We start from the raw sequence: 16498 nt of genomic DNA on the forward strand, positions 1-16498 counted from the left end.
TAAGAAAAATGATCCCCACTCCCCCATCACTTGTTCCTGTGTGAAAACTGCATCTCAGATTTGTATTTATTTATTTATTTATTTTCTGGGGAAGTTTAAACCAAATCAGCTTCTCACTCCAGTTCACTACACAGCTATAGGGGAGGAAGCAATGCAGAAGTGGGAATGCAAGACAATGTTGGGTGTACGTGGGATTGTGTCTTTCAACACTAGTGCCATTTTATGACAACTTGCATTGTCTATTGAACTGCAGCCCCAGTTTATTTACCTGAAGTTGTCCCTAAGGAAAATGCAAATTGAATTTTTTTCAATGACCTAGGAAATTAAAAGGTAAAAATGCTATTCTATGGTGGAAACTCTTCTGAGAACAAAACTGACACTTCATGTAATCATGTTTTCTTCAGTTCCTGCCAGAGTTTACTCCCCAGATTTTACACGGTTTCAGAAATAACAATAAAAAATAAGAAGAAGAAGAAGGAAAAAAGAAAAAACACCTTTATAGCTCAAAACAGAAGAGAGCTTAATATTTTAAAATAGAAGTATACACAGTACCTGAAAGAGTTAATGCAGAATGATAAAGCTGTACTCCGCTCATCCAGGAAAAATACCAGCCCTTCCTTTACTCCAACATCAACATGTTTACCACTGGGATGGAGGGAAGACAACACCCTAGGTATACTCTTAAGAATAAAGTTATTTTGACCTGCGGGAATTTTCACTGCTTTTACTCTCACAAACATGGTACAGATGTGGATATTAGGAGAGAGCATTTGAACAGCCATAAAGCTGCGACTCGTTTTATCATCTACTCGTAGTCTATACGTGATTAGCCTGCCTTTAGCTCCAGCGGTGTGTTACTCAGCTGCGCTCAGCACTGACATGCTGCAGATGAACCGCTCTCTGCGCTGCTCCCGCGGTGCTCTGATAAACCTCGGCAGCTGTTATTTTCACTGGCTTATGCAGCGCATGGTGGGTGTTCTGGTTGCTTTATAAATATCACCTTTGTGCTTCCAAATGCTTATAAGCACATTTGTTTCTAGCAAAGTATCCCCGCTTAGGCAAAATGTGTGCTCAGTCGGTGTTACATAAAGAGGTTGGTTCTGAGGGCAAAACGTCTGCCCCGAATGACACGTAGCAGAGTGAAAATATTTTTGTGTTTGTATCCTAGGAACGCACACTGAAGTCTAGTCAAGTGCTGGACGCAGAAGGAGCCGTGCTGGTGGCAGACGTTGCAGCCAGTGCCCAGCTGGTGTGCCCAGCCCTCGGCTGCAGAGCCCTGAGCCAGCAGAACAGGCCACGAGGGCCGTCTCCGCCACGCCACTGCTAAGCCAGCCATGCTAATTCAGGTATTCATCATTTTATAAGGCTGACTTTATGCTTTCAGGACAAGGGATGGCCCTCTATAGGGGCCACAACCCTAGAAGAAAGGGAAGAGTCTGGAAGGGAGCAGTAACACCAGAAGGGCTCTTTGAACAATGAACATCTTGAAAAACAGGGTTCACTGTCTCCTTGAATCCTTTTTGATCTGGTCTCCTCTTCTCAGAATGGCAAGGGCTCAAAGAAGAGCATGAGGGTTGACTAAGGTTATGAAATGACTTACATGGCTACACAGATTTGGGTTCTCCAGCCTGCAAAAGAGGTGGTATGATAGAGAACTCCAAAGTCCTGGCTCCATGGAGAAGGATTGACTACTCATTTGTCCTTCCAGTACAAGAATGATGGACCATAAAAAAGCCAGGTTGAAAACAAATGTAAAGAAGTGATTCCTCAAGTGGCAAGTGGGCACAAACTTCATTGCCGAAAGACATTGTGGCTGCAACAATTTTACATGGGTTTAAAGGGAGAGTGGACAAGCACTTGGAGTGGTATCCACTATGGATTATTAAAATAAATAAATAAATAAATAAAATTCAGAGACACAGAAAATGCCCCTAGCTGAAAAAGGTCAGAAGCTGTGGAAACACTTCACAGCCTACTCACCTTTTCTTGTTCATCAACAGGCATCTCCTTGTGGCCACTGTTTTCTTTCTCTCTGGGGTATATGGTGAATGTGGCTCTCCCTTGCCACAATTCAGGCAGACAAGTGGCCTGGTTGGGGGGCAGTTGTAGGGCGAACACAATTAAAGTTCTGGGAATAAGCCTCATTCAGAAATAAAATAAAATAAAATATAAACCCAACACCACAACTCAAAGGATATCCCCTGATACTTTGGGAGAATACAGGCTCATAGTACAGCGATCCAAACCAGTACAGCTGTTCTTAGGCTCAACATCCAGCTACAGCAGTTGACACTTAAATGGCAGAATTCACATGCCTGCTCTCAAAACTGCACTCTGAAAGCCTCTGCTGGTTATCCATGAACGTTTTACATGTCTGAAAGTTTTCTGAGCACCTGCAATTGCTCAGGAAACTTTCTCATTGCTTTTCTTATTAAGCTGCATTAATATCCATTATCCAGGAATTCCTCTGCTTAAATACTCCCGGGGCTTATCCCCATGGGCTGTGCACAGCAGCAGAACACCCCCCCAGCAGCTCCATGCTGGGGCAGCACTAGTAGCTTCCACATTGCTTTGTATAATGACGGAGAAAATCGGTAGCTTTTTGGGTGGTTTTACAGAAGAGATGTTAGTGAAGCCCCTGGCAAATGGGATTGTCTCACTTGCTTTGCCCTTGTGGGGGCCCCAAATCCTTGTTCCCATGACACTGTATGTATTCCATAAATACTTGTACAGAATGCTAAAACAGCCCTTGGACACAGCCAGGTGTCCAGCACCCACTTTTCTCAGAATCACAAGGCTACAAAACCATGATGTCTTCTATGAGCTCTTTGCACAATTAGGCACTGGATCCTCTGTTAGCCCAGCTTGAACAGAATGGATACAGCATTTCCCCAAATAACTTTTCATCTTACAGTGAGGCAACACCTTCAAGAGATGAGTTAAAACCCATCCTCCACTATGGTGGGTAAGAGCAGGAGGTGCCCTAAAAACTTTTATTTTAGCTGGGAACTTTATAAAGCTGGATCCTTTATGGGTCTGGCCTGTGCCACAGTGGATCAGACTACACATCTTTCCTCTGCCCATACTGAGTGCCAGCACTCTCCCAAGAAAAGTCAATATGTATGATGTAGGGACACCATGCAATTATCTTCTCACTAAAGACAAATTTCTTCCTAATCCTCATTAGTTACTGTTTGGATTTTGCCTTGAAACTAAAGGGCTCATAACTTTTATAAATGTTTATTCTATCTCCACAACAGTCTGGAGTTCCCCTTAGCAACATTAAAATTAATACAAATAAATAAATAAATAAGGCGTGATTAGGGCAACCCAATCAAGTCCAAATTAGATCAACACATTCTGTGATCATATGTGGCATATTTGCTGACTACACATTTTCTCCTGAGTCTATGTGCTCCCTATGGTCCTGCTCTCCCATGGCCACCCCACTTGCAAAGAACAGCAGCAACCAGCAGCAATGCAGAACCCAACCATTCTTGGTAAATACCACTAAATCCGGCCAGGGACAAAGGCTTATGAACTCATGGTAACAGGATCATTAAAAATGATTATCAGTTTTAATTTCTGTTTGGAACTATAGGGTCTCAGCCTCCTGCTCCCCTCCTGCAGCCCCAATGCTCAACACGACTGCCAGCCCCATCCACTGCAGAGTGTCCCAAAGCTGTGTGACTGAATGCTCCACTGCTGTGTCTGGAAGGCTTCATCGTCCAAACACTGTCAGGAGGTGCCAACTCAAACAAGAGAGAGAGCAAGCAAGGCGCAGCTCAGGGAAATGGGCTTCTCTTCTCCCCCTGCACCGAAGGAAATGGAGCGGCACGTGGCACCGGCCCGATGGCCCCCCTTTCCCGAGAGAGGCACTGAGGCGGGACAGCTGCAGGTGCAGAAAATCCACGGAGCTCGAGTCTCCCCACAGATTTCCTATGCTCCTTCCAAAGTCACAATGTTTTAATTGATATTTCTTGTGAGAATTCAACAGGTGCAACATAAATCCCACGGATTGTGCTGAATCCCACAAAAACTTGACTTTCATTTTGAAAAGGGTTGGGGAGGGGAAGAGGAGTTTTCTTGCTCTTTCGGTTTTTAGCCTTGAGCTATATGAGACAGAAAAAATGCTGTATTTGCTCAAAGTGCTGCCAGATTAAAATAAGCAGCTATTCATCTTATTTTTCTGAAAGGATGGTTAACTCATTCAGAAAAACTCTTTGACTGTAAAAATACATTCGGTTATAGCAAAAGTATAATAGGGACAAACTTGGCTTCTCCTTATATGTATTAGAATCGGGGGGAAGCTTCTACATTCATCTCTGCCCCTTCAGATATACTCTGCAAAGCAGATGGGCCAGCTACAGTGTCAAGAAGAGAACCTCTGGATTTATGGATACACACCAGAACCCTGTTAAAAGCAGATAACAGACCCGTTCTGCCATAGTTTTAGTTATGAGGTGAGAGGTACTAGTGGTAATGAAGGTAGATGTCACAGCATATGATTTCTTTAACATTAAGTTGTGATATATCTCCTCTTGGTTTACTCTCTACTTGATGGATGGCTCAATATCTTCAAGGCTCCACATGGTACATAGATAAACAATGAAATGATAGGGAAGCAGATGTTGGAAATAAAGACAGACTTCCACTTCTCATTTTTGCAATTGCGCCTGTATAATGTTTCTCTAAAAGAATTCCTGATAAGGGCTTGTTGGAGGGTTTGGAGTTACTTCTTGTTTTTCTAGAACAAAACAAAACAAACACACCAAAAAAAAACCAACAGCTTTTTAAAATGTTAATCCACCTCAAAACGTTGTGACACTAAGAAAACCACATTTCTAGAATTTAGGAAGTGAGCAAACTGATAAACAACAGATCTGCCAGTTCTTCTTCATTCTCCTGTACCTTTCACAAGTACTTTCAGTTACCTTTAATTACTTTTACTCTTTTACCTCAGTCACAGTTATTTGGTTTGACTGCCTGACACAGGTATCGGACTGATGTGAATCCAGCCTGACAGTCCCCTATAAGAAGGAATGGGGGTATACTAACTGACAGCTGTCTATTAACTGATGGGTGAAGTGTATACCTTTAGGAAAGAAGCAAAATATCTTTTAAAATCAGTGTTAATGCTAACATAAAACTGTTGGTAGTAGTAATATAATACACTAACAATGATAATAATGACAAAAAACTTTCTTAGAATATATTGAAGGATCTTTAAGCCCTATGATACTAGTTACACTTAACATTGTGATGCATGTGACTTTTAAAGTGGAAATAATACTGAACTAGGTAGAAGGGTCGGTCCTTCCTGTCTTTGTTATATTATCAAAGGCAAGAAATTGTTTTATTTTCCAGATCAATTTTTAAGATTTTCACTGAGAATGAAAAGTTGAAATCTCAAAAATTTCTCTAAAATAAAATCTAAAACAAAACTAAACACCCGAAAACCGAAATATGAACCAAGCAAGAAACACTTACCTAACTCCTTTGTAGTGCCTTTTGTCTATACTTTGGCTTAAATGCAGACTAAAAATTAAATTGCTTTATTTTGACTTTCTAGAAACTTTTTCCTGATTTTTTTTTTTTTAAACAGAATATTGATGAAAATGGATATTTTTCAACATATAGTGTATGTTGATGCATTGGGCTTTTTTGACAAAAAGACTATTTGAGAGAATTTCCTGCTTGATTCTAAGTAGTCTTTGCTCTCCTCTAAAAGCCTGAGGAACTCTAAAATGTGGCTCTTTTACTGTATGGGTCCCCAAGCATGTCACTGCTAGAGTCAGCATCAATATCCTCAGCTCCCACACTGGACGAGTGAGAGACAGGAGAGCCTCAGGACAAGCAACAAACTGGCCGTGGAGTTGAAAAGAGAATTTTTCCCTGCTTGTTCTATGTTGGTGCTGTGATGTCTTCATTGTGTGACCAAAAAAATAAGTCTCCAAACTGATTTACTTTGTCTTTACACTTAATACAGGATTGATATATCTGATTTTGTAAGAGACAGGGACAGTAAAACCCTTCTCTGAGAATCAGGAGTTGTGAGATGATCTGCTGAGGGACTTAGGTGATGTAAGGGGGTCTAGAAAGAGTGGGGTTGAGCACATCCCTCCTTATTTCCCCCCAACAAAACAGATTAATTTAAATTTATAAAGAACACAAAGCTGTGAAAATGCTACCTAAAGTTTAACTCAAGAGCAAATGGAAAGTTTAGATAAAAGTCTTGCAAGGAAAAATAATGATCAGAATTACAGTAGAAACAGTGAAACAGTTGCTATATGGATAAGGCAAAATATTTGACAAGGAAAACATCTCTGAGAAGAAAGCACAAGGGCAGAGCTATTATAGCCTCTGAGGCCTTTTCCCTCAGACTTCTTATCCTATAACATATTTCTAAAACACAACACCCACAACTGTTTTTCTTCATCTATCAAAGCATAAAATTGCCAGTCCTTTGACCTAACTTAAATCAAGGAAGTAGCAATGTTAGGTTTAATTAAAAACAGCAAATATTTGTACAGCTGTCCCTGGTTTCACAGCACAGAAATAGGTTTAGCATCAAATCTTACAGTTTTAAACCCTCTGGGAACCATATACAAAAACATATAGGATCCTTCTGGCGGACTTGCCAAAGCCAGAAATGCCTTTTTTTGGAGTTATTTCAGGTGGGGCTCATTCAGCCTTCCCGTTTCCAACCCACTGTTTTCCTACTTGGGATTTTTTTCTTTTTTTCCCTGTGTGCCAAATGCAGCACTGTCACGCTGACAGGTTTGGATGCATTTGATGCATTTAGGGGTTGTGAGTAATAATAGCAATAAAACCAAGATAGGCTGAAAAGTTTTGATGGAAATCATGTCTGGGCACTTCCAGTGGTCGGTGTCACTTGGAGGCACCTGGTGTGGGACGCAGGAGCCTCCACCAGATCCATGCTGATCATCCCTGAAGCCAGGAGGGGTTTGAAAGGAAATCTTTTCCTTCTGGCCCTTGCTCCCCTTTTAAATTCCTCATTGAAGCACACTGTAAAATCCTTAAGTACCCAGCTTTATAACACTGCCTTCAGAGGGCAGAGGCCGCTCCTTGAACAGGCCGGGCCAGCGGGGAGATTTACGCCACGCCCTGCTCTTCACCCGGCCAGGGATGTGCAAACCTCCCCAAAAACTGCCAAAATGAGCCTAGGGTGGGACAGGGCAAGTGGCCACCCACTGTGGGGTGAGAGATAAGGAGGAGGGAAGAGGACTAGCAGGGTTTAAAAGGTTGCAACCAGGCCTGGAGCTAGGAAGGGAAGCTGATGGCTGGCCCAGCTGCTCTGCTCGAGTCCCTTGAGCACCAGGCAGGGGCTCTCCACACCCTCTGGCTGGTGTGTGGAGGCAGGGAGGCTGCCACAGCCTCACATCTTCCCCTCAGTCCGCCACAACCTTCCCTGCCCCAAACCAGCAGTGCCAGCAGTCCTGGCCCAGCTCGGTACAGCCCAGGAGGGGAGATGGAGGTAGCCAGGCTTGGCCAGGCTTGGGAGCTGGAAGAAGAGAGAAAAGCCCTGGGGAAAACTCCTGAGGAAGATGAAGAGACTGGAGACCTAAATCCCCTCAGCCCAGGTGAGCCCAGGCCACACAGACTGGCCCAGCCTTGGCTGGTGAGGAATGAGACCCTTCGAGAGATGGCTCTGCGCAGCAAGCTGTCCCGAGTAGTTGATGCTACTTCGAGACTCATAGAAGTAGAGCAGACCCTCTTGCTCCCTCTCATACAGCAGCATCCTTTTCTTCTCCATCCAAAAGTAAGTAAGAGAGACAAAGAAGAAATCATTTTTTTTTCTCTCTCCCTTTTTTTTTCTTTTTTTTTTTTTCCCCAAGTTTTTTGATTTTCTTTGTGCCATGAAGAGTTTCATGCCAACTAATTTTCATTTAAGCCTATAGCCTTCAATACAGTCAAAAAACTACTGATTGTTCAGTATAATTGCATCATGGGGGTTCAAACCACTTCTTATCAGAATGAAGCTTTGCTCACATGCTGAGTAGCCTGGAAAGATTGCTTAGAACTTTTTCAAAAGCTGGTTTTAACCTCTATCCTAAAAGAGCCAAAAAACAACACCAGAAGATGCAGCAATGACCAGTAACCTGCAAGGGAAACACGACCAACCAGCAGAGCTCGTGGCTGTTCCATAATGATACACCATACATCCAGCATGTGAGATCCAATGAACATTTACCTGAAAAAAACCCTACAGTTTTCTGAAAAATGCAATAATTATGTGTATTCACCCAGGAGGAAATTCAAGAAAAAGCCTAGATATGATCTTGCAAGTGATGGGTTTAAGGGTTAGTTAAGGAGTCTGATGTGTCTAATTTCAAGTCAAATTACTTTGGCATTGCCCCAGAACTCTTGCCTTTGGATGAATCTTGATTGTACCATGTAGAACAAGATGGCAGAGCTTAGCCAATTTTTGCTAGCAGAGGTGCATTCCACAGAAACCCCATTAGTAGTTGGCACCAATTGCTGGGCCATTTAAGCTACAGATAAATCTGATCTTTTATGTTAACCTTTCCAGCACAGACCAGCACAGTGTGGAAAGCTGGGGGATAGGGAAGCAGCAAAGAATTAGCCAGAAAGTCTTATCTGGTGGATAAATATTTGTGAATAAAACTTTGCTATGGCTTCTCAGTTTCGGTGATGAATTTGAGATATTGCCAGACACTGTTTCCACAAGTGCTTGATCAATGTGCAGAGTCTGACTGGCTTTGTTGAAAAGCCAGTTTTGTTGTGAAAAATCAAATCCAAGCTATCTCAAGATACAATTCACTATTCAGCCACCAAGAATCAGAAGCAACCTTTGAAACTGTGGGTCCAAATCACCTAGAGATGGAAGGAGTGATATTGGAAGCTGTATATGAGTGTGTTAAAAATCGGCTAAAACTGTTAGATAACCCTCTTCAGAAATGAGGGTACAATGATAGGCTGGACTTCTGTAAAACCAATTTTCCAGTAAGACTTCTTCATTACTTGTAATTTAAAATAAACAAGACTAATGGCATTTATTTTTGTACAAACAAATGCTGGATTTATGAAATACAGCCATCTCAATGAAGATTTTATTTTCTTCCTCTTCTTTCCTAGAATTACTTTAATATTACTTTTGTAAAAGTACGTGTTTAGATACCACTGGGAATATAGTTTACTTTGGATTCTGGTTTTCCTACTCCATTCGAAGTTAATTTATATTTTTTTCACTGAAAACCCATTATCATGACCCATTGAGCTCCAGGACTTTTTCCCCTTCCCTTTTACAATAAGGTTACATCAATTTTGCACTAGTTTTACGCAGACTCTGCATTATGGATAACTGACCCCTTAGCTGTGAGTAGTTTCACTGCTGCAGATTTGATTTTGAAGCAAATTGGATTTCAAGGGATCCATTTATATTATAACCTCTTCATAAATTCAGATGAACAAGCCTTTAAAAATAAGCTCTTAGCCAATGAGTTGGCCAAAATCCCTTCAACATGGAAGCCCATGGTAACATATCCTTCCAGTCACTGTTTTTAGAAGGAAAACTCTGGTTTTATGGCTCAGAGATAATCATGCATGCTAATAGTCAGTATCTGGTACTTCTTGTTTCTTGATGTATTTGTGCCTCTTTCTGGGCCTTCTTGACAATCCTGACTTTACTGTTTCTCATTTGTTTTGGGATTGTTCCTTGGTGTTTTTTTTTTTTTGTTTGTTTGTTTGTTTGTTTTTTATCGGTTTATGGTATTGATATTGGTTTATCAACTGAACTGGTTAAAAAAATAATCATTCTATACAATGCCCCCAAAATAGATAGACATAGCTTTGAAGGAAAAGAAGACTTAAGGAACTGGAGGAACAACACTTAAATTGCCCATTGCCTGAAAGTACTGGAAATATGTTCTGCTGTGTCCCAGTACATGTTAGACAGCATTGGTCCTTAGCAATTAAAAGGTGGATATTAACTTCTAATGAAAAGTGACACCTTTGCAAGAATTTGGAGCAAATCCTTTGCTAGTGACAACGAGCATGTCATTACTGATTTTGCATGCAACACAACCGCAAAGAGGCTGCTTAGCCATGCTGTCTGTGTGAAGATGGGAGGGCGAGAGGCCCCTTTCCCCCTGCCTTGGGACACTGACGACCGCATCGCCCCGCTGCCTGACCAGCTGTTTACTGGCATCAGCACCCACAAGAAACTCCTCGTGCCTTTTGCCTCCACAAAGGCTCCCTGTAATAACGTCCGCGCTTTCTCTCTTCCGTAATTACACACTGCCAAGGCGAACAGAACGGCCTTTTTTAACGCAGGGAGAGATTCGGTATTTTAAGCAGCAATTTGAGTGCATTTGAAAAGGAAAAATAAAAGGTAGAAAGGCTTCCCGAAATAGCAGCGTGTGGCTTGCCCTGGCTGTGCTCAGGTGCAGCTATGCATTACTCCAGCTTTTTGATAACATCCTGTCTCCTTCACTGGAGTTACCAAGGGGTCGCTTGAATGGTACTAAATCAGAAATGTGTAGCGGGTTGGACTGGGCCAATCTTGATGGCAGCCAGCAGGGAGTGGAATATAAATCATACTAAGAAGTTAAAATAGCCGTCCCGTTTGCAAAACAGTCATGGTATTTTCTTTAAAGGGGAAAAGAAAATACTGTCCTTTAGAGGTGCCAGATTGGCAGGGCAGGATAATAAAAAAACTTCTGACTGTGCAAGTTTCTCCTGCCCCTGTGCTGCGGTGCTGCTGCTCTGCTGGCTGTGGAAGAAGGAGAAGGTCAGGTTGGCAGGCTCTGCATCAGCAGACCTGCACATTACCATAATCCCCTTGCCCTAAATCTCCCATTGGGGTGAAACAGTGCAGCTGCTGTGAAGTCAGCCCTGTGGCACTTGTACTGGGAGCAAGTTGCTTTGCTGGGACTTGAGCAGTGGCATGAAGCAGCCGTGCTGAGCTTCCCTCAGGCAGGTAGCTTTCCTGCTGTATTGAGACCCATCCCTGGGGAGCAATAGAGAAAAAAAAAACAAGTTCAGTGCTGACCAGAAAACAGCACAGCATCAGACATTGCTGTGTCTGGCCACGGGTGGACCCAGAGGTATTGTGCTCCCCAGCAGAGCAGCCAGCAAAGTCTGGTGCAGCCAGGCATCTCTGCACAGCATGAGCACAGGGCTCTTCACCTAGGGGATCTGCACTTTTTGGGGAAGAAACAGAGAGGGGATGGCTGTTAATACATGACATATCTAATGGTACTTAATAAGCTTGTTTTCTGCTTGCTGATTTCCTGACACAAATCGGAGATCAGTTCTCAGTGACTAGTTCTTCCTTATGCAAGAGATCTGAAGACTGATTCATAAATAATGGCTTATGGGTGACGGAAATGAGATAAATTGCTTTCATTAGAATTCGCATAAAACAGCAGCAAACTCCTCGCTTGCCACCACGGATTGAACAAATGTGCCAGCCTGCACGTTTTTCATTTTGCAGTCGCTGATATTATGAAGTTGTTCCTGGACCTAATAGCTTTGAGCGTTCATTTTTAAAAGTAATTAATATGAAGGCTGATCCTGGAAAAAATTGCCTCACCCTCCATAAAGTTATTTGCAAGCTGTAGGCATTAATACTCTTTTGTGTGGATATATATATTTTTTTTTTAAATGCTGACAAATGAACAATCTGAAGTTTTTCAAGTGAGGAATTGCCTCCAAGATCTTTCTGGAAGCTCGGAGGAAATATGCCTAGGCGGTTCCATTTTATTAATACGATAGTGCTGCACTCTGCATGCATCTGCACCTGCTGTGTTAGAGAGAGTCTTTACAACAGCAAACCGCAGAATGAACTACACTAGGGGCCTGGGGGATTATTTTTTCTACAGAAATAGTAACTTTACGAGAAATTATTAACGACTCCACCATTTTTTGGTGGTGCATATCTTAGGAGAAATCTTCCAACTGCAACTGTTTTAGAAAATGGGGGGTGAGAGTTGGTACCCATGTGAGGTGGGGCTCATCAGTCCCTCAGAGGCTTCCCTGCAACTTATCTGAGAAGCTCAAGCTGTGTTCCCTTCAGAGTCATCACAGAGAAGGAGGCACCTCCAATTTCATTTCATCCCAAAACAGGCATCTGAGGTCAGATAAACCATTCCTGTCTCTCTCCGTTGACCACATACAGAGTCTCCAGGAAGAAAGAAGCTCAGGCTCAGACTTTTTACCCAAGGGAAGCCACAGAAATCACTTTTTAAATGAGAATTTTATTCCTCCAGGATTTGAGCCATCCTGATAAATTATTCTGGAAAAATAGTGGGGGTGAAGGCAGCGAGTTACCAGGGATGGACATTAGGAGCTCTGACACTCCAGCCCCAGCTCCCAAATTTTGGCCTGCTGACTGCGGAGAGCATCCAGCACCTGGAGCAGGGCACCACCGCTGCCACTGTGTCCTCAGTGGAAATTTTGTCTACCAGGGTGCACGGAGATTAAACAAAAATGTTGAGGGTTGGCAGCCGGCCAGGGTCTAAAATTTGAGCGAGCTGAAGAAAAAGGCAGCTGTCTGTTAGAGCCAGCTGTAGGAGTCTGTTTGATGGGTCAGGTTGGCGCTTCAGAATAAAGTAAAAGATGGAAACAAGCAGTTTGTATCTTCTGTAAAGGAGCCTTTATAAGAGCAGCCTCTTCATAAACCTGAAGCAAGGTGGTGGATAGGATCAATTTTACATTACGGTTCGAAAATAAAAGTTGGGCCATCAGAAACATCCTGAAACTTCAGCCTACCACTGAGTGACAACTGCATGAAACAGACCCAGAGCAGTGGAAAATTTTAAGCCGTAAATTAGAGAGCCTTGAAACCAGTAGGCCCTGCTGTTTTTATTCTGGGGGAGGTTCTTTATTAACTCATCTGTCTAAACATATGGATCTTGACAAACGAAAGCTGCAGGGAGGATCTGCTCCTGTCCTGCAATTGAAAACACTTAAAATCAAATCACTGCAGATATTCCTGTTAGCATCTCCTAAATGGCTAAATACCACATGAACCACTGCTCTCTATCAGTTCAGTTCATAAAGGCCCTGTTTCCTGAAGTTAAAACGGAAAGAATTTTTAGTCTGAAACTTTTGCTTCAGTTAGTTACAGCCCGCTTTCACTGAAAGGAGAGAGATAAGTCAAGTTTTTATTCTCTGTCATGTATCCTAAAGCTCCCATGTGCTGGACACCTGCGAAAGCTTGCAAAGCTAGCTTGTTTACTTAGCGCAATTTATTTGACCTTTTAATATATTTGAGTAAGGATTTTATACCTAAGGCAACTTTACAGAACAGATTTGAAAGGTGACCTTCAAAGGAAACATCAAAATCTTTCTGAAAAAGGAAACTTTGGAAATATATGTTAAAAGGGCTGCTTTTTTTTTCAGCTAACCTCCTGACTCAGGACTCCCTGGCTTTTCAGCACAGGGGCGTACCAGAGCGATGAGTTCACCTTGCCCACAGCAGACCCACAAGTGCTGTGGTACAATACCTAAGGGCCCAAGAATGGTGTTGGATGGCCAGTTTAGATATTTCCATGCTGAATACCTTCTGTTTGCTGGCTGGGGCAGCCATGCGGCACTGTTTTCAATGCTAACCCACATTATCATCCTCCAACTGCAAACCCTTTTTTTCTGTTACCATTATGAAGCTGGGATTGTCTAGGTGAAATGGAGTTCCACTTTCAAAGAAACTGGTTTCTTTGTTCCTTTTAATAACAAAGGTAAGACCCACACTAAGTCTAAGCCTGCAGGATTTTAAGAAAAACATTAAAACACAGTTTCTTCTCAGATAAAAGCACAGGCTGCTACTAACTATAAGAGTAAAAATGTCAAGTAAAGGGGGTAAGAGGTGTCACCTGCTATGGGAGAAGGTTACCTTGTCCCCTACAGTTTGTCCGGACACCTTCATTGTGCACGGGACTTTGTGAAAGCACAGGTTGTGCTTGAGGACACATTTGCACATCCATCTTAGGCTGACAGAGGCTGATCCTGCTGCCAGAAGATGTTTCATCCGCTTCACCTCCAAACGTTCATTCCCACCATTGAGCTGCTCCTCTCTTCACGCTGACACAGTCCTTTCCTAGGTCAAACCAGGCTGAGGAACCACTGTGAGTTCAAACTCTGCTTTTACCACCTGCTCCTACCCCTTTTTGGCAGGGGTAGGAGCAGATGGGTGTAGGGAGAGATGTTTTTCTTTTAGCAGATGTGTGGAATAATTGTACACCAACTCACGAACCTGCATTGGCCCTGCTCAATGGCAGGCAAAAGGTTGTCCCTGCCATACAAGGTCCTATAGCCAGCAGCACTACAGGTCCTTCAAGGGAAAACAGCTCCACTTAGATTTTTTCCAAATCACAGCAGGAAGGGCTTTCCATGAGCTGCAGAGTATGATGTTCATTGGAATGGGTGAAGGAATGCATTTGCCCCAGGCAGTGCAGGTGTTCGAGCAGCACTTCTCACACCCCGCTACATCAGAGGGACTGGAAAGCCTTCTTGTTTCATTGTGGTGTGCAACTGGCAGGGCTTTTGGGGTCACCTGCCTCCATGGGGATGCCAGCCACCTCTCAGATGAGGGACACCACACAGAAGCAGTGCTTCAGTGAGAGCTGCTATCACAAAATGTCCTTGGGAACAATTGGGGGCTCTCCAGAGACATCTGGGTATTACAGTTTCCTGAGGTCCTACCCTTGCCTGTCAGGTTACGGGGAGTTGAATTGCTGAGGACAGCTACTAAAGCTCTGTCTGGTAGAAACAGAACTAAAAAAAATTTAATTGCTGACGCCTGGGGAAGACAAATGACCCTTAAAAGTGAGTAGGTGAAACTGCTACCCAAGACTTCCTGCCAAGAGAGTTTGCAGCAGCATTTAATGGTTACACTACATGTATCTCAAAACTAAAGATGTTTCACACTAAATCAGAGATGAACATTCATGGTTGGGAGGTTTCTGCCTAGAAAATCATGCCTAGAAAGCTTGGGGGAGCATTATTTTTCACTCACTTCTTTTTGGTTTTGCTTTTAGGATAGCATTGAATTTAGAAACATCTGTAGTCACATGGCTTTACAAAGAGAGGGACAGCAATTTGAGAAGGATCTGCGTGAAGCACACCAGTGTTTGAAGACCATCATCGAGAAACTCATTTGGTCACTGGCAGTTTTCCCCTCGGAACCTTATATCCCAGTCCGATCTGCTCTGAGACAAATCCTGCAAAATCTCCTGGCAGTGTGAAGCAGCAGGCTGTTTGGCCAAGGAGCAAGTGATGCATGTGAGCTGTAACAGTCCCATAAAAATAATAGATAACTTGAAAGGTGAATCCTGGAGATCTCACCGTAGCAAGAGTTCCTGCTGACTTCACATCAGTGGAGGCTTCCCAGTGGAGATGATGTTCCCGCAAAGTACTGAATAGCCTTCTTATATCAAAACTCATACCAAAGTCATATAAATGGGAGCTGGGAACATCTCCAGAAGTTGCTCTGGAGGAACAGGAATGTGTCCTTAAATAATAAGGTCTCAAAATGAAGACCGAAAGGTAGAGGCTGAAATGACAACTATTAGAAATCTCTATTTTCATCACAGCTCAGGAGAATGTTTTTCCAAGTAATTATTTATGGAGTGGACACCTTGTAGAGACAGAGAAAGTATAGGGTGTAAGTACGGACCCTTTCACGAGAAGGTATACAGCCTGCTAACACTGCAAGTAAAGACAGCCTGCTAAATCTTTATTGCATTTTACCACAGAAAGCCAACAAATCAATGGAAAGGTGAAGGTGCGGTATCTTCCACTGAGAAAAGAAAAAGAAAAAAAAGAAGAAAAAATATGTGGGACCTATGGGATCAATTGCTTTAAAGCCATAAAAGGTCTTGGTAGATGATCCAGTGGAGGTGAATGGAAAGCAAAGCAAAAGAGGCATTAACACGGTGAAGCAAAGGTATTTATAAACTGAGGTGAAACATTTGTGAAGATTGCTTTGCAGAGCTTTCTCAGCCCCTGTGACTGTGTAGCAGACAGCATAAAATTCTGCTCTCCTACTGCCAAATCAGGAGGGTTTATGAAGTCACTTACTGCTGTCAAACAGCTGCAGCTGTAATGCTGAAAAGAGGCATTCCCCCCTCTTTTTGCAATAAGATTTAATGTCTGTGTGATTGCTGAGCAGGAATAACGGCTTGTAAAACTTTTTTTTTTCTTTTTTTCTTTTTTCTTTTTTTCAAAGGGATAAATTAAGCTCCTTTTAACTGTGATTTGGGTAGTAGTAGGTGAGGGAATTTTGTAGACTAAGAGATAGAAAAGTATCTCTTTCCATTGGCTAGAGGAGTGAATTTCCACGTGTGATTTTTTCTTTCTTTCTTTCTCTCTCTCTCTCTCTTTTTTTTTTTTTTTTAAATGTGTGATCATGAACATCATCAGCTGAATACTTTCCGAGTGTGGTTCCATACTCTGATTGATTTGCCATATTTTATATTCACACTTTAAATGTTACACTGGTGTCATTCTCACA

At 42.6% G+C, this 16498-nt stretch overlaps 1 protein-coding gene and 1 long non-coding RNA gene across 2 annotated transcripts; both read left to right on the top strand.

Moving 5' to 3' along the window:
* The first annotated feature begins 629 nt into the window (after nucleotides 1–629).
* LOC311430091 lies at nucleotides 630–4670 on the top strand. The gene is made up of 3 exons (XR_014688548.1): nucleotides 630–673; nucleotides 1169–1346; nucleotides 3602–4670. It is a non-coding gene; the product is annotated as an uncharacterized lncRNA (long non-coding RNA).
* A 2822-nt stretch (nucleotides 4671–7492) lies between these two features.
* DLEU7 (deleted in lymphocytic leukemia 7) lies at nucleotides 7493–15230 on the top strand (the record flags this gene model as incomplete). The annotated part of the gene is made up of 2 exons (XM_084506543.1): nucleotides 7493–7783; nucleotides 15024–15230. The coding sequence occupies 2 exons, from the start codon at nucleotides 7493–7495 to the stop codon at nucleotides 15228–15230; spliced, it is 498 nt and encodes a 165-aa protein (XP_084362669.1).
* Nucleotides 15231–16498: the final 1268 nt, after the last annotated feature.

Source organism: Aythya ferina (assembly GCF_964211825.1).
Source record: "Aythya ferina genome assembly, chromosome: 1".
Classification (NCBI taxonomy): Eukaryota; Metazoa; Chordata; class Aves; order Anseriformes; family Anatidae; genus Aythya; species Aythya ferina.